The sequence below is a fragment of the Henckelia pumila genome, chromosome 4 (genome assembly GCF_033568475.1).
Source record: "Henckelia pumila isolate YLH828 chromosome 4, ASM3356847v2, whole genome shotgun sequence".
Taxonomy (NCBI): Eukaryota; Viridiplantae; Streptophyta; class Magnoliopsida; order Lamiales; family Gesneriaceae; genus Henckelia; species Henckelia pumila.
The window spans coordinates 82,870,241-82,892,407 of NC_133123.1; the positions used below are offsets into that span (position 1 = coordinate 82,870,241).

At 34.6% G+C, this 22,167-nt stretch overlaps 3 protein-coding genes and 1 non-coding gene across 4 annotated transcripts; all 4 read right to left on the reverse strand.

Moving 5' to 3' along the window:
* Window positions 1-6,870: 6,870 nt before the first annotated feature.
* On the reverse strand, window positions 6,871-10,236 carry LOC140863615 (uncharacterized). The gene is made up of 3 exons (XM_073267153.1): window positions 9,989-10,236; window positions 9,104-9,394; window positions 6,871-8,287 (listed from the first exon to the last, which is right to left on the reverse strand). Exons 1-3 carry the CDS (start codon window positions 10,142-10,144, stop codon window positions 7,073-7,075), a joined length of 1,662 nt encoding a protein of 553 aa, XP_073123254.1. The 5' UTR covers window positions 10,145-10,236; the 3' UTR covers window positions 6,871-7,072.
* Window positions 10,237-10,721: 485 nt separating this feature from the next.
* On the reverse strand, window positions 10,722-12,727 carry LOC140861341 (CASP-like protein 1C1). The gene is made up of 3 exons (XM_073264344.1): window positions 12,573-12,727; window positions 11,673-11,775; window positions 10,722-10,958 (listed from the first exon to the last, which is right to left on the reverse strand). The coding sequence occupies exons 1-3, from the start codon at window positions 12,725-12,727 to the stop codon at window positions 10,722-10,724; spliced, it is 495 nt and encodes a 164-aa protein (XP_073120445.1).
* A 448-nt stretch (window positions 12,728-13,175) lies between these two features.
* TRNAL-AAG (transfer RNA leucine (anticodon AAG)) lies at window positions 13,176-13,256 on the reverse strand. Its single transcript has one exon. It is a non-coding gene; the product is annotated as a tRNA-Leu (tRNA).
* Window positions 13,257-15,878: 2,622 nt separating this feature from the next.
* Window positions 15,879-17,488, reverse strand: LOC140867500 (GPI-anchored protein LLG1-like). Its single transcript, XM_073272570.1, has 3 exons — window positions 17,262-17,488; window positions 16,899-16,955; window positions 15,879-16,482 (listed from the first exon to the last, which is right to left on the reverse strand). The coding sequence occupies exons 1-3, from the start codon at window positions 17,341-17,343 to the stop codon at window positions 16,124-16,126; spliced, it is 498 nt and encodes a 165-aa protein (XP_073128671.1). The 5' UTR covers window positions 17,344-17,488; the 3' UTR covers window positions 15,879-16,123.
* Window positions 17,489-22,167: the final 4,679 nt, after the last annotated feature.

A 22,167-nucleotide genomic window follows, 5' to 3' on the forward strand; every position in this document is an offset into this window, starting at 1 on the left:
TGTTTCACATTAATCTTAGTTAATTAGACACCAGCGTTTCAAATTAACCCTTACCAATAAATTAACCCGGATTCCAGCGATCTAGATTTAAATTTAAGGTAGCATTCAAACAAGTAAAACTGATAAACCTAGACAACACAAATACCAGCGATTGTATTTAGCCTAGTCAAGAGTTGTTCCTACGACTTAATAAATTCAACAGCAGAAAATATCAAACGTAGTTGCTTCGCAAATTAGTTGATTCAAACAATTACGGATTTGAATTCTAATTTAGTTATAGATTGTATAGTGAAATCCTAAGATGGCCAATCCGAAAATCTCACATACAAGCATGAAATAAAACAGATCAACTATTGATACTCAACAAGGATTAAACCATGAAAATCGAATCTCATGAATAAACAAAATCAAGAACTTGTCTTCCTCAACCAAGTATAAAAGTTTAGCTACAAAGATTCATGAAAAACTCAAGAAAGATTAAAAGAAAGGAAGAAATCTTGATGAAAGTTGTAATACAAAACCTTGCCGCCAAAGAGAGATGCAAAAAGTCTGAGAATTCTCTCTGAAAAATGGAATAAAAGCCTAATAAAAGCTAGAGTCCAAAATAAAAGAGTTTCCAAAAATAACAATTCCTTTTCGAACAGCGATGCTCGCTCGATCGGTTAAAGTCTGCCGATCGAGCGAGCAAAAATATAGCTTCCTACTATTTTCAAAATACGGCAGCCGCTCGATCGGCTAGATCTTGCAGATCGATCAGCCGAAAATTCCTTAGCTTACTGTCTTCACATCAACATCCTCCGCTCGATCGGTTAAATATCGCAGATCGATCGAGCACTTTTCTTCAGAATAAATCCAGCATTTCCATTACTCCAAAGTTCCGTCCATGTATCCTCCAAAACACATAACCTAACCACAAAACCGAGGAACACATCATGCAAACACAGAATATGAAATACTAACAAAATACATAATTAAAACACGTAAACGAATGCAAAACAACAACAAAATAACATTAACATATGCAACAGAAACACAACTATCAGCAACCCAGTGTTTTCTTTCTTTTTTATGTTTTTTTTTTATTTTTATTTTTATTCTCTTTCGCTAATCAAACGCCTTACTCGTCGCTTTTATATGTGCAGTATGTTGCCCCATTAAGAAAATTTGTTGTTGGAGTTTTACAGCCGGAGAAAGAGGATGAATCTAAAATCAAGGGAGTGTTATTTTTTTTTCATTGTGTTTATATTAGTCTTTGCATTTGTGTGTTTGTTTTTGCATTCTGTTCATTGTTTCTGAAGAATTGAGGGCAATGTTTTGGATAAGTATGGGGTGTAGACTAGTTTATTTTATTGTTTGTCATGTTTCTGTTGCATATGTTAATCGTTTAGTTTGTTTGCATATAGTTCATTTCGTGGTTGTTGTGTCTTTGTCGTTTTATTGTTTTTTTCCATGTGTGTTGAGTAGTATGATGAATGTGAGCCAATGATGATATGAAATTATGAATTTTGTGAAAAAATAATTTTGTGATCGCTCTTGACTTGACATGAGATACTGTAGGTTGACGCGTGAATATTTTTAATCACTTATGTTAGACCAGTGAATTGTAGCGAAATATTTGAGGAAGTTTCTGTCTGTTTGATCATTGTACAACAATAGGTGTTTTGTGGAGCTTAACTGTGTTCTGTGAATTTTGATGAGTCTTTTACATTGCAGTTATGATCTTGGGTGCACCAAAATTTTTGAAAAAAAAAATTGAAAAAAAAGTTAGTTTTGAAAAACTCAACTCCATCCGGGTCATGGACGATGAATTAAAATCCTAATTATCACGTCCAAGGCTAAGTATGCGGATTCAATGAGGTTGATACTCCATCCGGGCTATAGACGAGGGGATTGAAATTCTAATCCTATCTAGTTATAGCTAAGTTTGCAGGTAATTATTGGGGCTTAAGAAAGTATGGTGCAAAATCCGGCGGTGTGTAAAAATAATCTCAAGGAAGGTGTGTTTGTAAGGGGTCGTTGGAAGAAATGAACACTTGAGAGTGAAACTTGAACTAATATGTCATAGGTCGCTAAGCAGTCTTGAAACTGATTCTCTCTAAGTTGCATTAGATGGAATAACATCGCGCACACACACATTCACGCTAAATCAAGGGTGTATTGTGAAAAGTTGAGAGTGTTTTTAATTTTGGAAAAGAAATTCACTGAGGCTGTTACTTTCCATGAATCGTTCCTACTTTTGTTTGTGCTGTGTTTTTGTAACATTGTTTTTCTTGCTCGAGGGCGAGCAATGTTTAAGTATGAGGGAATTGATAAGTTCATTTTGTGTGCATTATTTAGTGTTATTTTTATGTCTATTTTGTATGCATTCATATTGTTTTATGTGTATTTTTATGTGTTTTATTGCATGTGTGTGCATTTCACTATCTGGTTTTAATTGTAGGAAAGATGAGAAATTAAAGGAGTTTTGTGCAAAATAAAAGAAAAGAAAAGAAAAGAAAATAAAATAAAGAATGAATGAAGCACAACGCCGTGAAGATGAAGAAGTAGAGATGTTGTATATAGCTACAGCTCTATACAACAACTCTAGGAGAGAGAAGAAAGTAGAGCTACAACATAGCGCTATTGCGCTTTGAAGATTGTGTACAAGTAGCACTATTGCGCTAATGAGGGAACTACTGCGCTTGATGATGTGCTATGAAGAAAATATCAGGATGAAATCATCTCGCTCGAGCGCAAGAACATCTGCTCGAGCGAGAGTTGTGAAGCGTGAAAAAAATAATTGAGGCAGAAAGTTGCTCGCTATGCGCTTGAGCGAGAGATCGCGGAGCAGAAAAAAAACAGAATTTCCGAAAATAAAAACTCTTATTTTGCGGGCTTTATTTCATGAGCTTTTGTAGCCATATAAAAGGAGATTTTCAGACGTGAGAAACGAGGGATTCACGCAGACAGAAGGGCGGCTAGGCGGAGGCTTGGAGATTGGAGATCTGCTCCATCTTCTTTAGAGTTTTCTTCCTTTCTTCTTTAAATTTTTAAACTTTTGTTTGAATATTGTTTTCATTATTTGATTAGTTTTTATTCAACCAAGGCCACGTATTGGGCCGAGCAAATCTATGTAGAAAACTTGAATGTTTATTTGAGAATTTTCAGATTTGGTTTTATATTATTGATTTTTGGATTCAAATTTGTCTTGTGAATAATCTGGCCAATTGTTACTTGCATATTAATCGATTCCAAGTCGACAGAGGAGGAATTGATTTCGATCACTCCATATATCAACACGAGGTTAAATTGACTAGAAATAGTATTCGATTTCATTGTGCGGTTTTAGGTGCAAATTGAATTCTCAAGATTCTCAATGCATTCGAATTTGATTTGAATTAAGAAAGATTGATCCGTCAATATTTGAATAGGTTTAATTATTTTAGAAATATACCTTTAAACAAGTTAAGAGAATTCATAGTAATTTAAGATTTAAATCTGAGTCCTGAATTGACTATATGTTACAAGATTTGATCGGTACCTGCGTGTGTCTTGGTTGGCTTATTTTAATTATAATTATTATTGAGTTCTAGTTTTTAGTTAATTACATAATTATTTATTATTTTAAATTCTTATTTTATTCAATTCATACTCTTTTTTATTATTTTGTCTAAATTAAGTAAAATAATCAAATTTTGAGAATTGACAACAGTCCCTGTGAGATCGATACTTGGACTCTCTGTCCATTTACTATAACTTGACCTAGTGCACTTACTAGTAAATACCGAATTAAGCGGTCACATACATGAACATTGTCCCCTACTCTAGTGGAGTTGGAAGCTTGATGTATATCATGGTATGCTCAAGGCCAGATTTGGCATATGCTGTAAGTATGGTGAGTACATTTATGGCAAATCATGGGATTGAACACTGGAAAGCTCAAAAATGGATCTTTAGATATCTTAAAGGGACTCTGATGTTGGTTTGAAGTTCAAAGGAACTGAACGTGAAAATGGAATTATTGCTGGTTATGTTGACTCAGACTTCGCGGGTAGTATAGATACAAGAATGTCACTCACAGGGTATGTTTTCACCGCATATGGCACATCAATAAGTTGTAAAGCTATGCTGCAACCTATAGTGGCTTTATCTACCAAGAGGCGGAATATATAGCCACCATATAGGTTGTCAAGGAAGCTATATGGTTGAAGGGTTTGTTAAAAGATCTCGGGTGTGAACAAGAGACTGTGATTGTACATTGCGACAATCAAAGTGAAGTTCATTTATCAAAGAACCAAGTCTTTCACGAGAGAACAAAGCATATTGATGTGAAATTTCACTTTGGATTCCAACTGAATTAGCTCACGCTAAAAAGTCGGTCGCTTCATGCATGTTCTAGATTTTGATTTGTAAGAGAAATTATTGAGTCAGGGGTTGTACAAGTTTAGAAAATTAGCACCAACCATAATCCAGCGGAAATGTGCACCAAAAAACACTATCAGTGGTCAATTTCAATTACTATTTGGACTAGATAGATGTAATAAATGGTGCAAGGCCCTGAGCAAGGGCTTGAGAAAACTCTATCAAGAGCATAAGGATTAGTGACAAGGTGGAGAATTGTAAATAAGTTTCAGAGTAATCCTAAGTGTTGGTTAATACTAGAGGTAGCCACTTAAATAATTCTATTGGGAGTTATTGGGGATCAAGATTTTTCCATCAATTAACAAGCTCGTAAGATGATTATCAACTGTTTTTGGTTCACTTGCTATAAAAGGATAATGCACTGCTGAAAGAAGTATCTCTTTCAATGCTGTGAGTTGCTACCGGAGAAGTGTTGAACAATTCAAGAGAATTCTGGAGAGTTATTTTTGTTTATCATCGAAGAATGACTGAGTGAATTGGAGTGATTTGTTCTTGTATCTAAAACAACTAGTATTGAATCAACGATAGAGTCTCAGGTGGATGTAAGCATCTTTTTTGGCCGAACCACCTTAAGTCTTTGAGTTCTTTATTTTTCTTGATTGATTTTTATTGATGTGGGTGATTGCATGTTGGATTTTTGTACGTTGCTTGATCTATTTAAGATTTGGTTCTTGTGAACACTAGATTGAAGAGAAAATTCAACTACAGCCTCCTCGCCAAAATGTAACTAAAAATTGACATTATAAAAGTTCTGCTGTAAATCAAGTGTTATGAGTCCTCCAATGCCTAAAATAAGGCTAGAATTCCTCAAAAGATTGGCAAGTAAAAGAGGAAATACAAGGAGGCGTATTTATCAGCAAACACGACGATCCAAATGTGTAGCACCTTGTGGCTTGAGCACAACGTGACAAAATTCAATCTGAGGGAACCAGCGATATTAGGGAGCCGAATATATAAAGAAATTTAAAGGCATGCAAAGTTCGGGTGTTCAATGATATTTCTGAGAGTACATTTTCCCTCTAAAGTGCATCATAGTTGGTTCAAGGGGTTCTTGTTTAGAGATACAGAGCCACAAGTGTGATCTTGCTGGTCAAAACTTGAGACAAAAATAATCATCTTTATCAAAAATGATAATTTACAGATTTCTACGTGCCTGAGTATCCTTAATTTGAAATCAACAATGTTCTAAAAAGCGGTAGGCGGACGGTCACCCATCGCCTAGCATCTAGACGCTTAAGTGGTCGCCTAGGCGGGGCCTAAACGATTTTAAGTCTAAATATCTAATTATTTCTGTTCATCTTAATATTTTTTCAATAATTTTTTGTTATCGAATTCAACTTGAAAACATGACATTTCTCGTTTTCATCCGATACAAATTGATAGACAAATATGTCAAATAATCTTTTTAAAAAAAATTATAATTAAAAAATATATAAAATATTAGTTAATCTAGCGGCAAGCTAGGCGGATTTTGAGACGTGTAAGCGGCGATTAGGCGGCCTAGATAGTCAATTAATGTAATAACTCCAAAAATCTTTAACTGTCTGAAAATCGAGAAGGTGGACAACCGCCTACTACCTTGGCACCGCCTTTTATAACACTGAAAATCAAGATTTTAAATTTGTGATTTAAATTAATTGTACTTGTTTGGATTACTATGAAAACTTTGTAGTCGATTTTTTTTTGGCACCGTTTCAACTCCACCAGTTAAAATCAATTACAGCCTTTCACATATCCTTTGGTCCAATTTGAATCCACCAAACCAAACGCATCCTTGTGCAGCATTTAGATTGAGCTATTTTATTTGAAATGACTTGAATAATCGAAAATTAAAAAAGACATTTTGAAAATTACCCAAAGAATTTGAGTTGATTTGAAAATTTCAGATCCAAATCAACATAACATTACATAAAGTTCCTGTACATTGAATTAACCCTTGTCTAGATTTTGGGACCCTCCATTTTCAATCTGTTTGAGCTGCTGCTAATGGAGCAACGGTTAACTGGAAATGATTTGTGCTGGTTGCTGTGAAGGAGATGATGGGTTGTATTCTCAAAAAACAGATAAACATAGAAATGCAGCGTATGATGAGTAAGAGGATCATCTCAGGACTGCATCAAAAGATGATAGGAAAAGAAAACCTATTCGGGCTGGCCGGTTCTCTTGCAACGATCAACCTTTCCAGCTCACGGTCTTCCCCAAGTAAATTTGGACTGCTGTTTAACCTTGCCATGGTCCCAAAGATTGTAGGATTAGGTGTTCCTTCTGGCATTTTGCAGGATCATGCAAGAAATCTGTGGAATTCCAGCCAGAAAAATACGGCAAAGGCTGAAAGTACTCACAAGTGATCAATGGTGTGAAGTTTCTTGTTACAGTAAAAACAATCGATGGTGAATATAACAAAGGCAGCTTTTAAACAAAATACATCAAACTTGGCAACCAAATGAGAACCGCCAAAACTCCAAGCAATACAGCCAAACAAGTCTTTACATTGCGCAATGAATCAAAGCATGAAATACAACCAGTACTAACTTCGGGTACGAGATTACATAACTAAAACAAATCTCTGTATCCCTGTAATATATACCAAAACAGCGCATACATGGTCATCCTTTATTCATTTCACATGAACAGAAAACACAGAATATAGTACTTGTAATCAAGTGACTTCCTAACCGGTCCATCCTCTCTGAGAACCTCCAGAAGAGTGCCCATTCAGCCTATCGAGTACAGCATTGAAATCAATAGGCTGACCGCTCTCCTCCAGCCTTTGAATGACACCAACGACATGATCACCCCTATAACCCATGCTAACCAATTTCTCAATCAACTCGTTGTAGGGATGATTGCGGGTGGACTGAGGGGCAACCAAGTTGGTACCAGGAATGCGCTGTGCATTCAGGGGGATACTGGTAGGAGGATAAGCACCTTGTTGAAAATGAGGCTGTGGAGGAGCATGATGTGCCCTTCCTCCTTCACCGTCAAACATCATATAAGCAGTTCCAGGGGGAAGAGCTGGACGAGACCCACTATTCATGTATACGTCTCCTGATTGAGCAACAAAACCAGTTTTGAGATTTTGAGATGAAGGCTGTGGTTGAATTGGTCTGCTAGCAGTACCATAACCATATGATAATGCATCAGGACCAACAGAACCAGGCTGAGCTGCCCCCGCATAGGATACTTGCACAGGTATATTATTGGGAGTCATTTCTGTAGGAGTCTGATTTGATTGATTAGGAAGGTAGGATGAGTAAATTGCTGGCGACGAGGACCTAATCTGTGTTTGCATAACTGGTTGTTGGGATGGTTGAAGAGGCTGCTGCTGTTGCTGTAGCTGTTGCTGTTGCTGTTGCTGTTGCTGTTGCTGTTGCTGTGGCTGTGGCTGTGGCTGTGGCTGAGGCCACTGCTGCTGATATGGAGGTAACGACTGAACCTGGGGTCCCTGGTTAACATGAGATTGTGTTGGTTGTGGTGACATCCTAGAGAATTCTTGAAGTTGAGCTTGTGGAGGTATATATTGAGTCTGAGATGGATGGGAGGGGACAGGTTGATTAGTCATTTGTGGAGGTAAGTAATATGCTTGTACTTGTGGCATAGTTTGGGAAGGCATCGATGGAGGTGCCATAGATGGCTGCTGATACTCGACTGGTCGGGCAGGTAAAGACGGTTGAGGGGCCACTTGGTGTGGCACAAGGGCCAGTTGCTGACTTTTGACATCAGACGAGTTCACATTATTCTTTTCTTCAGAGGCAAGTGGAGAAGATTTCTCTTCATTACGTGCAGCTGAAGAGGAATCCTTCTGTGCAAGTTGAAGCTTAGCTAGCTCCTTCTGAGTATCAGCAAGTTCCTGCTTATCCCTTAAGATCTGCACAGACCTGTGAACCTGCATGTAAAACAAAATAAAAATGTGAATAAAAAATTAACATAGTAATAGCGAAAAACATTTATGATAAGGTTGACACTAATAAGACAATGTAAATAAAGCTGAAGTCAAAAAAATATAAAGGTATGATTTAGTGGGTCAAAAAGCATAGAAATAGAACATAATTTGCACCGTCATGATGCACCGTAAATACCATCTTTTAGCAAACAAACCTGTCTCTAGAAGTTCTATGAATTTCCAGAATACAGTATTCCCGTCACACCAACCTAAACATATAGAAGACTCGCATCATGCACAGAACAAGTGTTCTAAAAATTGCCCTAGGCGCTAGGCGACGGCCGACCGCACTGAAAAAGCTAGTCAGCCAGCCTTGGCATCCTTGGTATCGACTAATCAGCTGCCTAGCCCTAGGCGCCAAGGGACTGTAAGGCTTTCATTTTGGGCTTTCAAATTAAAAGCCCAATTTAAAAAAATTGAAAGTAATTTCCTTTAACTTTCAAGCCTATTTTTCTTTATTTGTGCTGGGCTTTAAACAACACCAAACTTCATCTTCGTCTTTCAATTTTCTGTTTGCCCAACTTTTGATCCAAGGGGGAGAAATCGATTTGCATCGACATATGGTGTGTGTGTGTTAACTGCATAATACAATTGATAATGTCAGATAATGCTTTAATTTCTGCTTAGCCCGTGGAATCCGCCCGGCGGCGCCAGGCACTGATCTGCTGCCCGACTAGCACCTAACGAATTTTACAACCTTGCACAGAACCTTGAGAAGTCGAGATGCATTATAGCAATATACGTGATTCAGAAACAGACCTCTTGCATGTGCTTTTCCAGAGACTTCAGCCTTGACTCCGACTCTTCATGATCACGAACTAGGTCGGTACGCATTTCTCCAATAGATTTGTCAAGATTATAACAATACAATTCCAACTGAGACAGCCTCGAACTAATTCCCTCAAGGAAGCGCATGAGATCATCGGTGTATTTCTTCATGGTCTTCTCAACAGTCAAGACAACATCTTGGTTAAATGAAGATTCTTCTGGTGGACTATATGTCGTGGCAGGATACACAGATGTCCTAGCCATTCTGCTTTTGTGAAACTCCTGCTTAATTTTGAGCAGAGACTCATGAATAATTATATATTTCATCAACAGTTTAAAAGTAATCGTGAATAAACAAATCAGGGCACAATAAAAAGCCAAAAAGCAAGACCATGGCAATAAGTTTACATGCAAGTTCAGGTAAGTGGCACTAAGATGAACTCATCTCTCATCCTTTTCTCATTGCTAGTCCATCACATAAGATGAAAACATAACAAACCTTCTTGGTTGCATGACTATAAAACTTTTTACGTCAAAGGAAACCTAAAACATGGAATACTCAGACATACTTGTTCCAGTAATCAACCAAGGAAAACAAAAGCACAGTTCTACCCAAGAAAAATAAAAATAAATAACTACTCTGAGTTAAAATATAAAAAGATGTAGCTAATTTCAGAAGATTCATTTAAATAAAACCCTAATCCGTATCAATCTCACAAACAAAGCAAAGTCAACACCAAATACCTGAAATGAATACTAAATTAAAACACAAAACCTTGACAGAATGAAAATAAACGATAAAGAATTAAGAAACAAACTGCCCTTTCCCCGAGAAAAGATCACAATAAGATAACAAGAAATCCAACAGGAGTTTACCTTATTGGGATTCGTTCCGATCGAAGAATCGGAGAGGGTTCCATTATTCCCATCCTGATTACCGTAATCCTCGTAGGAGCAGAGGATGTCATCAGATGCGAAATCGAATCCTTTCGAGCCCGAATTTCCTCCCCGACCCGATGACCCAGATGCCATAGCTGCTGAAAAACGCAGAGAAATTCCTCTTTCTTGCAGAAGAATAGTATTAATGCCAATGGTTTGCTTTTGCTTAGCCCGGAGGATTTGAAAACGAGGGTTTTCGTAAGGGTCTGTTTGGGGGTGACTGACTTTTATACACGCGGTTGGAATTAAGAGGAAAACGCTTAGCATCCAAAAGTCGTAGCCGCGATCTCATCAACAATTTTATTTATTTTTGTAGGGAACAAAAACGAATCATTGGATTTATTTGTTGTGCTTCAAATTTGAATTATTTTTTTGTTAGTATACTAATTTTGTACATTAACAATTTTATTCATTCTTATATCTGTACAACTACACTAATAATCGATCTATTATATCCGATTTAATTACATAAGAACCGAATAAAATAAGAAAATTTTATCTTGTGCAAAAATAACACATGTTTTCATATATTGTCCTCACGAATCGCAAAAAACTATCCAAACAATAAAATAAAATTCAAAATTCAACATTTCACCTGATTATAATTAACTTTTGCATTGATTTGATAAGTTCAATAGATCAGAAATTAAACTTCTCGGAGAAATGACGATTAATTACTATCCACAAGAAAAGGATCTACACTAACATGAAGAGTACACATGAGAAGCACAAAGGTGAATGAGAATCCTAAGGTGCTTGTGATAAGAGATGCCAATATTTTGGTGCAAAAATGAGGAACCACACCACAGATAGGTGGCCATTCCACATAAATGTTGCCATCTTTTAGTAGGAAATATGTTTGCCATGCAGCTCCAAGGCCCGTCCCACCAACTAGGATGTTCATAATCTATATATTTCCGAGGGAAGAATAATAATAAAAAAAAGGAATAATCAGAAAATAATATCTAAAATCGATAAGTCTAGAAATTAATCTTTCGGTATATTGCGGACAACACGTACTAAAACGATTTTGACCCCAAAATTATAAGAACATGATTCTTCAACTATAATCTCGCAAAAACTCCTATGAAAATGTCTAACATGTCAATTTGACAAATAAATCTCTGATCCAACCAGACTAATAAAAAAAAATTATTTTTTATGTAATTATTGTAATATGAATTGGATCGACTCGTCTAATTAACATACATACAAGAAGATTTACTCATATATCCTAACAAGAGATTTGAAAAGGATTTGGTAGGTGAGAGCTGGACAATCAATTTCCTTTGTCCAATGGAGAAGTTTTGATTCAAATTTCAAATACGTGTATATATATATATATATATATAGAGTTTTGCTATGCTGCCCACTTTCTGTGTTCACCTTCATGTCAACCTATGAGGTAACAATCATCTAATGGATGAGATGAATCATATACAAATGGTTCATCCAATGGATGATTGTCACCTCATAGGTGGACATGGAGGTGTGAACGAGAGGTGGGCATGGCATAACAAAACCTATATATATATAGATATATATAGCTCCATAAGAAATAAAAAATTTCTGGAGAAATTTTTTCATAAAATACATAAAAAGATATATATTAATTACGTACCACATCTAGGAGAACTATTGTTTTCCAAAGTTGACTACCGGAAGGAATGAATATGATTCCAAGGTTGTAAATGCATCCTATGCTACTAACAACTGCAGAAAACCTGCATATAATATACATACATAAATTTTTAATCAACAATTCTATATCTAATATAAAATTTTGGAGAATGCCAAACTACCTAAAAACAAATACAGATACTTTATGAAAAAGCTGAAAAGGATATGTTATGTTATGTATTATAGATATCATGTTATGATAGTTGGAATGTGATCAATATAATTATTAGATTTATATGTGGCCGGTTTGAATGAGAATCGTGAATTAGTTATAGCTAAAGGTTCTCGGAGAGGTTTCATTTATATCTGGGGGATTGTAACACGAGATTACTAGCCAAAAATTATAATTTTGGTGGGTTCAAAATTAAAATAGTGATATAGCTCGTTGCGCTCATGAAAAAAATAGATACAAGTTGTTTTCGTGTAATACAATTTGTGAGAGACATACTATTTTATGTTTTACGCTCACAGTTTTGGAACCACAAATGTCATTTCAAACGGGACACGTATGGGTTCGGGTTCGAGAAAAATTCAAATTCTCCGAAGTGGGTATACAACAAAGATTATATTGCGATCTCCAACCTAAACCTATCCCGAACCCACCCATTTATTTCTACATACAAATTATATGTATATATATATATAATATGTAATGATGTATTATTATATGTCATCTGGTGATTCCTGAATTCGGGTATGGAAGCAAGCATGTAGATTTAATCCCCAAATACGGAGACGAGGAATCCCGATAACAAAAAGAAAGCAGGGAAATCACAGTTATAACTTAAAAAAATTATAATAAAAATGATGAAATAATTAGGGGTATAAAAAAAATACTTACATGAATCCATTCCAATGGTTATATCTGGCTACGAAAGTTATAGATTCTGCCTCCACTTTTTGGTAGCTCGCAAAAGTCACAATAGCTGCTACCATAAGCGACACCACCGCTATTCCTCTCATTATCATTGTCATTACTGGCTTCTTTCCCTCCATTAGTAACGCTTTGCAACTTCAACTGCATCAACAACACACACAAAAAATAATTCAACACACTCAAAAATTATTACAAAATATATACGTAGAAAGCTTAATTAATACAGATCGATACCCCGATGAAAGCTTGGAATATACGAAGAAAATGCTATAAATTAAATAAATTTTTTTTAACTAGTTTTTGAATAATTGTGTAATGAAGTTCGTTTCTTAATTTATAGATAGATAAATTAGTCTTATGGGTTTTAATTAAATTGGAAACTTTGGGATTGATTGCTTAATTGGGAAATATGATTTAACGAAGTGATTTTCTTTGGGATGGGAAGGAAAGTGTATATTTTATTGTTATTGTTATTTTTCATATATAAGAATAAAAGGAAAAGAAATAAAACTTGGAAATAGTGTTGTTAACTGGGCCGGCCCATTACGAAAAGTTGGAAAAATAATGTGTGGAGAGTGGGATTTGAACCCACGCCCTTTCGGACCAGAACCTTAATCTGGCGCCTTAGACCAACTCGGCCATCTCCACTGCTTTGCTTAATTATTTCATTATTCTATATATACATGTATATGTATATGCATATTTTGTACATTAAAATTGCTAGCACATTAAAAATTATCATAAACTGTGAAGTACGATCAAAAAAGATTTGGATGTATTCATTATAATGCATTGACCGTATAGCACAAAAAGAATTATAAGTTTGAAAATCATTATTTTTTTATGAAAAATCAGATTTAAACAAGTATTTAGTTCTCAATGTATCGATTTCACGGAATAACATGTAATGAAAGATGAGATCGATTGTTTGTTCTAGTTACAATAATTCAGATTTTATACATAATTTTATCGAAAATAAACATTTCAAATGATCTCACGCATCCCTCACATCGTTCTCCCCGGCTCCACATAAACTCTAGATTTGCTCCTCGATCATCCATGGAGCAGCTGATCAAGACGTGATCAACAAAAAGAGAAAGTAGTTGCCGAAAATTGAAATAAAAAATTATATATATAGTATTGATAATTATGTTATGAAGATCAATTATCATGACTTGTTTCATTCTCACTCTAGCTCATTTTCACAAGTAAAAGATTTTGGCATATCTTTTACTATATAATTAAAGTTAAGAGCCTCTTACTCATTTTTTGATACGTTGGTATGACTTTTATTTGTTCTCAATAATACTCTCTAAATATTATGTATCGTTTTATATATAGAAATCTTCACTCGTGTGAGAAAAGAAAAACTTGCCTCCTACTCTCTCGCAAATTGGGTTGAAAACCCGCTGCTATTCTTTGAGAACATTCAATCAGTTTTCTTTTCATCTCCAAGACCTCTTAAATTCCATGCTAACCATATCATGTTTCTCCCTTCATTCTTTTTTTCAGAAGAGCGAGATGACAAAGAAAGCATCCTAAAAGTTGTGCACGACAGTGGATGAGACATTGGGTGTGAATTCATCCTCATGAAATGAAAGAAGCCGCCTCCTTCTCTAGGTTGAGTTTCTCACACTCAAAATTTAAAATTGTGTGTTTTTTAAGGGGTTGAGACCAATTAAATCTCCAAATTTTATTAGTAAATCTCCAAAAATCACGGATTTTTTTACATTAACCAGACTTAGCTTTATATAATTTGTAAATTTTAATGTGTTGTTCTCACACTGTTTGTTTACGGATGGACGACTTAGTCCTTCTCGAATTCATATATAAGATACATTTATTGACTTGCAGGTTATATACATTAGGGAGAATCACCAGAGTGGAGGGTTTGAGTTTGTTCAATGAGTACTGTGCAAGAAACCGAGAAGTCTGTGGAAATTATCCATCTTTATGTAAGTTTTCTGAATTTTCCTTTTATTGCGATGGTCAGTGGCGGTTGATTTTTATCTGCAAGAGAGGATAGGTACAATATAATGATGTAAAGTTGTAAACTTGATGTTGATAACTATTGATAATTGCCGCAGGATTTCTTGCTCTTGAAGATTTTGATGAATCAGAATACGGGTTAGAAATTACAAAGATCGAAGGAAATGTGAAGAAACAGATAAGTGATAAAAGAAAAAGAAATAAGAGAAAAAATAGTGAAATAAATGGTGATACTATGTTTGACGGTGAGAATGTTGGTGAACGTGATGGTGAAAATGATGGTGTCAAAGAGGATGATGGTAAAAGGCAAGGAAAACTGGGAAAAACGAAGAAGAATGTGAAGAAAATGAAAAATGAGGATCAAAAGAATGACAGAGAAGATGAAGCTGTGGAAAAAACAGTTGGTTGGTGTTTACTTACATATTCAAGTTCCTGTATTTTTAATTACTGTAATTATGATGTCGTTTGTTTTTTTAGACCATTGCATACAACACTGTTCGAACTATTTAAGGAATTTTATAGTATGATAGCATGGTATTTGAGAAAAACCAACCACCAAGCACACCTTCTTATCCTCAAAGCCACAATCCCTTATGTTACCACCACAACCAGACCTTCTTTACCTCTCCAGCAATATACCATCGCTCGGAGCCTCCAAGCACACACCAATTAAGGGACATATTTAGTTGATTTTTCTTTCATTAATCATGTTATAAATCTCAATCCTCTAATTATTCTCCTTTATCATTTGTAATATTCATACTTTTTCATAGTTTCTTTAATAAATAAAAAGGCTTCATAATAAATTTTCTTTCTTCATCTAATATTTTACATAAATTTATCTTAGAGTACACATTTTAAAAATGAGGGGAAGATGTTGGGAAACTCGGAGACCTATGTAGATTTTGACGTATGTTATCAAGGCTTCTTCACAACCTTAAAATTAGTGGGCGAAATTCAAATTTGCAATTTTAAGTTTTTGGAATTAAATATTTATGTATCTACACAAAACAACAATTGTCTCATGCAATATGTTACACACGCAATGCGTGTGCATCGATAGCTAGTATATATTAATGATCCCAATGATGAATCTAGGGAACCACATATTGATTTTGGCATTTTGTTTCAATTTGGATTCAAAGTATTTATGGATCCAAATTATTCCACCAACCCCCAAATAATTCACAATTTGAGTTTTGACATGCTATGACCAATTAATTTCGCTTATACAAAAAAGTAAAAAATAATAGATATTGCACATATATAATGTGTATTTGTATCATATAATTGTCTAAATTAATTAAGTAATTAGTGACATGCACTCAGAATCTCAATTTAGGACAAGGTGGTCTTGTTCCAGGAGTCCCAATCTCCTAATCATAGAAATACAAATTACTCCAGACCAGTTACAACATGATATATAAATAATCCAAGAAAAAAGTACAGAAAATTATAGGTACCACAAACATATATGTATGTCTTCCAAAGGAACTAAAAGCTCCAAGTTGATCATCATCAGCTATCTAGCTTAATATAATCATCACCAATCCTGCAATATTGAGCATCATCAATAAAACAGGCCGCACACCATCTTGGAAACCCTTGCTTTTTGGCGGTGGCGACTGCTCCACGGACTGACAATCGAGGCCTTGCTCACCCTCCTTGCACAAAGATGCAAAGAGCCCAGGAGGATATTTTCCATAAATATTCACATAACTGAAAAAGGTATCAGCACAGTTGCTCTTCAAGTCATTCACTTGATCTTTAACTGGGCACAACAACACCTTCAATGGCGTGCAGCATCGTTCCGGCGTGTAATTCGGGCCTTTGCACTGACTTGTGATCACTGAGTAGTTCATTTTCTCAAAGTCTACTGAGCAAGCTGCACATTTTATAAGTATTGTATTAAATGATTGATTGGTATATCATTTTCATTGGGGAGCAATACTTACTCCTGCTAGCTAGAAGAGTGATCAAAACATAATGTGTTTCTCGTTTTTTTTTTATTTTACCAAAATCCTTAGCTAGTGGATACGGTGCGATGGAACTCCAATCTTTTAAATTGTACAGTTGTCCAAACACAATGTTTGAATAGCTCTTTTGACAAGAAAAAGTTTCCTCTCCAGTAATCCCCTTGTCAATATCAATTACACTCATTCAATTAAATCATAATGATTACAAGAACAGGTGACATTGACTCTTAAATAACCAAATGATTATAACATTTTATATTTCCTTTTCACATATACATAATTAAAAGGTTGAAAGTTGTAGGCAGAGACTAAGAAAATTCCTTACTCGTTTTCTGTTGAAGGAGGGAACGACCCAATGGTACATGAGGCTCGACTACATCATCTGCATATATGCATAAACAAAATAAGAAAAATTAAAAACAAAACAAATTAAAATATCTTAACTTGAAATCATCGATGAAGAGATTAATTAGGAAGCAGCACAAATTTTTCTGAGAGAAAAATAAAAGGGTATTTCTCGTGTATATATATATATATACACACACATGCACAATACATAGTTTCTGGATCGGAAAACCCTAAATCAAATTCTTGACGGGTTCTTTCATGAAATCGATACATTTAAAATCGTAATAATAATAATAATATTATGCATGCATGCATGCGAATAATGTAAAACAAAATTTACTTGAAATGTAGGACGAGGAAGCCAATGACAAGCCGACCACAATGAAGAAAATAGAGAAACACAAGGATTCTTTGGAACTCATTCCCTCTTTCTCTTACTTTCTCTCTGGTGTAGTTTCACAAATTGTTGCACGAATCCTTATATCTTCAAAAATAATTTTTTTTAAAAAAATTAATATTTATATTCCTAACAACCCTCGATCTTCAGAGGGTTGATATTCATGTTTGTTTTCCTTTTACTTTTTCTTTAGAAAATATTTTTATGGAGATATTTTTCATTATTTTGTATCTGTGGACATTGTTAATGAGAGACACGAAAGGGTAATTCCGAATTCGATTGTGTTGAAAGATTCTGAGAAAATGACGGAGGAAGAATGGTGAAGGGACCAAAATCAATTAATCTTTTACACACACAAATATAAATAGTTACTTCCTTACTATATTTAATAATTGCTCAACACCTAACTGTTTTGTCCAAATTAATATTTAGACTAATTTAACTTTCATTAAAAATTTAATCACATACATACATCCAAGGCAAACACTTGTATGCAACCGTTGCACGGGTCATATTCGTGTGACGGGTCTCTTATATGGGTTATCAATTAAAAAGTATTACATTTTATGTCAAAAGTATTACTTATTATTATAAATATGGATAGGGTTGACCCGTCTCACGAATGAGACCATTGCACAGGAGTGTTACTCTACATCCAATTAAGATTCACAACCCACGTCAATCTCACTTCCCCTTTTAATATCTCAATCTTCTCTTTAACCAACTATTACATGAACTTTTTTTTCAAAAATTTTAAGAATATTCTTATCCAAAAAATAATGGGAAATCAGTTGATTTTTTCTCACGTTTTACCCCACTACACACATTCTTTGCTTAAATTCATCGTGCAGTTCTTTCTTTTATTTTTATTTTCTCCTCTGTCCAAATTACTCTTCTTCTTTCACAGTCATTTGATCACATTCTCAGGTATCTACAATTCTCATATTCTTTTAACCCATCAGATTTATTTTTTTATTTTCTTTTACTAATAATTTGTGTTGATTCTCCAGATTGACGAAATATAGTAAAAATTTATGCTCCAATTTCATTCAAATTTTCGCAACTGCAATCAAATTCGAAAGTGTTGAAAAGTGTTTCTGCTGACGTCGAGTGTTTGAATTGTAGCAACCACAAGACCTTGGCTTCGAGTCAGATTGTCCAGTTAAGTTATATTTTTGTCCATTGTCTTGCTCCACTTTTTTTTCCCAAAAATTGAAGTCGTTGCCTTCGGAATTGGATTTCTAAATTTTTTTTTTCCAACTGTGTTGCCAGATCTTTTTATTTGTCATCATTTGTGGAGGATTCAAGCCGTGCAAACTTCATCTCAATAAATCCTATCTCATCTAATGGTAATTTTCTTTTAATTGTTCATTTTTATTCTGTTCAAAAAATTTTGAAATATTATTTGTTTGGATATATAGAACACATGTGATGTAAGATAAATAGAATACATGACATTCATTAACGAATTTTTAATCATTTGAATCACACGCAACGCGTGTGCACCGTGACTAGTATATATAAAAACTACTTGTAAGACCATTTCACTGGTTAATTTTGTAAAACGTATATCTAAATCGAACTTATTCATAAAAATATTTTGATGTGACAAATATTTCACGAATAGATCGAACTAGTTGAGACAGTCACGTGCCATTCTTTGTGAAAACTTTGAAGACAATCGTGGGCTCCCTTTAAAGTAGGGAGGAACGCCATATATGATAATCACAAATGGAGAGACCCTAGTATTGACCTCAAGTCCTCAAGTTTGTTATAAATATTCTCCTATAGAAGATCGAGATGATAAGATATTTAGAAAATTCGTTCAAAATATCCTTCCTTTGTTTTTGGGTCTTTCAGATCTTTAATTTGAGCACAATTTCAAATACATACACGTAAAATACAAGAACACATCACTAAAACAAAGCCATATGTAGGGATTTAAACAAGTCGAGCCGAAATCTTGAATGATTGAGTTTGACTCGTTTAAAATCTAGTCTAGCTCGGGTTTTTTTAACAAATATATTTACGACTCACGAATTTATTCGAACTTTTATGCAGCATAAACCAGCTCAATGGATATAAATTATGGATTTAAATGTTCATTAAATTTATTAAATACAAAAATTTATATTTAGAGAAAAATATAATATTCTTATTAAAAATTTATAATTTTGGTTCCAATAAATAAATTTATTAGTTTTTTATATATTTTCACAAGTAAAAGTATCAAATCTATAAAATCAAATATCAAAACTATTTTTTTTTCATCTATGAGCTGACTCACGAGCCTACTAACAAACTTGTTCATGAATTAACGAGCTGAATATTTTAAAACTTGAGATGTTTAGTTCGTTTATCTTAACGAGCCTCATTAAACGAGGTTAAATGAGTTTTTATCAAATCGAGGTTCGAATTTCTCACGAACAACTTGATCGGTTTACGTCCTATCAATAAGTTAATGTCAATGAAAATTAAATAGCATATGAGAATTTAAAATTTAAATTTCAAGGAAAATTATCATTTTGAACCTATATATTTAATGTTCATATTCTATCTTGGTTTTTATTTCTTTAAACAATTTCGATCCATTTTTCTGACATGATATTTTGGTGTTGACCTGATGCTAACAATATGGAAATTACATTGCGGTATCACATCAATATTCCCGACCACAAAAAACTAAATTTACTAAAAAAAAAGTTGAAGTCTTGGATTCTAACTCCATTTTGACTGTATAGATAATTAAAATTGAACGAAACATAAATGATAAAATTTACAATTTTATCTTTTCTATTTAAAAGATCGAGTTTAACTACAAATTTGACAATACTAGCGAACATAAAGGACCAAATTTACAATTTTAAAATGAATTTAACTAAAAATTCTACAATACTTTAGTTTTAACATAGTAAATACACACTCCAAAAATATTTCAAAGATTTTTCGAAGCTTTGCGAGCAGTCTTTCTAGGGTTAACTACCAAGAATAGTTTCTTTAACCTTAGAAATAGTTTAGACCACAAGAATAGTACGGATAAACAATCCAACTGTTTTTGTGAAATCATTATACTCACGTAGGAAATGATAACAAGATAGATAAGCAGTTAACTAATAAGCAGTTAAGGAAAGTAGGACAAGATATATGAAAGTTCGAAGCAAAATGCTTCTACATCTTTCCTTCTTCCACTTAAGAAAAAAATCACTAGAAGATTTTGGTTTATACACCATTTGTATACAACTCACTCCAATCGTAGGACTTATCTCTTGCCTATACTGGAGCTCCTAGTACACAACACAATATAACAATAAGTAGAGTAAAAATAATTGAATGAATCCTAAGATTCAAACTCATGAGCAACTCCTCTTCAACAATTTTGATACGAGCAGTCGGGATTTTACTCTCTGCCCTTAGTGATCCTGAATGATTAGATGAGTGGCTGTTATGAGTGGGCAATGTGAGCAAGTTGTAAGATGTATCTTGTAAAGTGCTCAGAAAATGATCAGAAGGCTTTGTAAATTGTTGTGTGAGATTCTTGTGCTTCTCTTGATTGCATCCTCTTATTTATAGACAGCTTAGATTAACGTTCAAATTCTGTCCTCATTAAAGGCTTGTCTCAGTCATCTTTAATTCTTCTACGTTCCCTCATAAATGTGAGACACATTCAATGCCGAAAATGGATAGTAGCAGTTCTGCGGAGTTGAAGTGAACTTCTTGCAGGTTTAGCTTTTGGTAATCTTTTGAACGTTAAATTCTTTCGCATTTATGACTCTTGAATGCTCTGATCTTTTAGGTGTAAATGTTGTGACTTAGCATGCACAACTTTTGATGAAGATATATGAGATTCATTGATGTTTTATTCGAGATATATATTTGGACAAATATAGTCGTTGAGCAGTCAATCATTCGATAGCCTATCTGAAGTATTCAGCTGGTCATATGTGTCTTTTGAATACCAGTCGGCCGATTGTTGAGCATTCGAACTCCTTGAGAAGTTCCTTTGATCATTTGGTAGTCTTCAACCTGTTTTACAATACATGGCAGTTCAAAATATAACAATGAGTACTTGTTTGTAATCACTAAAATTAAGGGTCCTAAAAAATAATACCAATTAATGTCACAACACCAATGTACCTTGCATAAACTAATAACATATTTTGCCACATCAGCCCATAAATTCATCTATACTTATAGTGATTGATAAGTGCAACTTATGAACTTAATTGTTATATGATTTAGCTTGGATTTTGTCATGAATCGAGTTTTATTACTCGTATTTTGCTATTGTATTTGTGGTATGAAGAAAGTAGACAAAAGAGATTAATTGCATAAAAAGAGATATGTTGAGGATTCAAAAAGTTGAAGAAGAAAAAAGGATAATATTTTGGAGCACAAAGGGCGAGCCTAAGCACTGAGAAAAAGAGCCTGGGCACTGCATCTCGGCACCTAGGCACCGATGTATGCAAAAGGGAATCACCTGCGCTCTAGTCCTTAGCGCCTAGGTTCTTAACTGTGCAGAATGGATAAACTGAGCAGTGTGTAGGCGCTGATACTTGGAGCCTAGGCGCTGCGCTGCGCGAGAAAAGGAAAGATAGAGTTTTCGAATTTAAAAAGATGGGATTTGTTGGGATTTATTCGACGGTCTTCGAGAAGATATACGAGGGAACTATTCTGACCGACGGAGGGGGAGAGACACACAACACAAATGATCGAGAGATCTTGGACGCAACAGATCGCAGAGATTGTTTGGGAAGAAATCACACACACAAGCCTAGGATTGGAAGCAAGAATCGATCGCAAAGACAAAGAACGCTGAATCTGGGGATAAAGATGCAACTTAGGCTTCGTT

Bases quoted from the DNA above. Each gene is read 5' to 3' on its own strand.
- LOC140863615 (XM_073267153.1), bottom strand. From the start codon at position 10,144: ATGGCATCTGGGTCATCGGGTCGGGGAGGAAATTCGGGCTCGAAAGGA. The intron at 9,395-9,988 runs GTAAACTCCTGT...AAAATTAAGCAG, and splicing joins TCGGAACGAATCCCAATAAG to GAGTTTCACAAAAGCAGAAT. The intron at 8,288-9,103 runs GTCTGTTTCTGA...TTTTACATGCAG, and splicing joins TGGAAAAGCACATGCAAGAG to GTTCACAGGTCTGTGCAGAT.
- LOC140861341 (XM_073264344.1), bottom strand. From the start codon at position 12,727: ATGGAGGGAAAGAAGCCAGTAATGACAATGATAATGAGAGGAATAGCG. The intron at 11,776-12,572 runs GTAAGTATTTTT...TATTATATGCAG, and splicing joins AACCATTGGAATGGATTCAT to GTTTTCTGCAGTTGTTAGTA. The intron at 10,959-11,672 runs GTACGTAATTAA...GGAAATATATAG, and splicing joins CAATAGTTCTCCTAGATGTG to ATTATGAACATCCTAGTTGG.
- LOC140867500 (XM_073272570.1), bottom strand. From the start codon at position 17,343: ATGAGTTCCAAAGAATCCTTGTGTTTCTCTATTTTCTTCATTGTGGTC. The intron at 16,956-17,261 runs GTAAATTTTGTT...GCATATATGCAG, and splicing joins TTCCTCGTCCTACATTTCAA to ATGATGTAGTCGAGCCTCAT. The intron at 16,483-16,898 runs GTAAGGAATTTT...TAAAATGTGCAG, and splicing joins CCTCCTTCAACAGAAAACGA to CTTGCTCAGTAGACTTTGAG.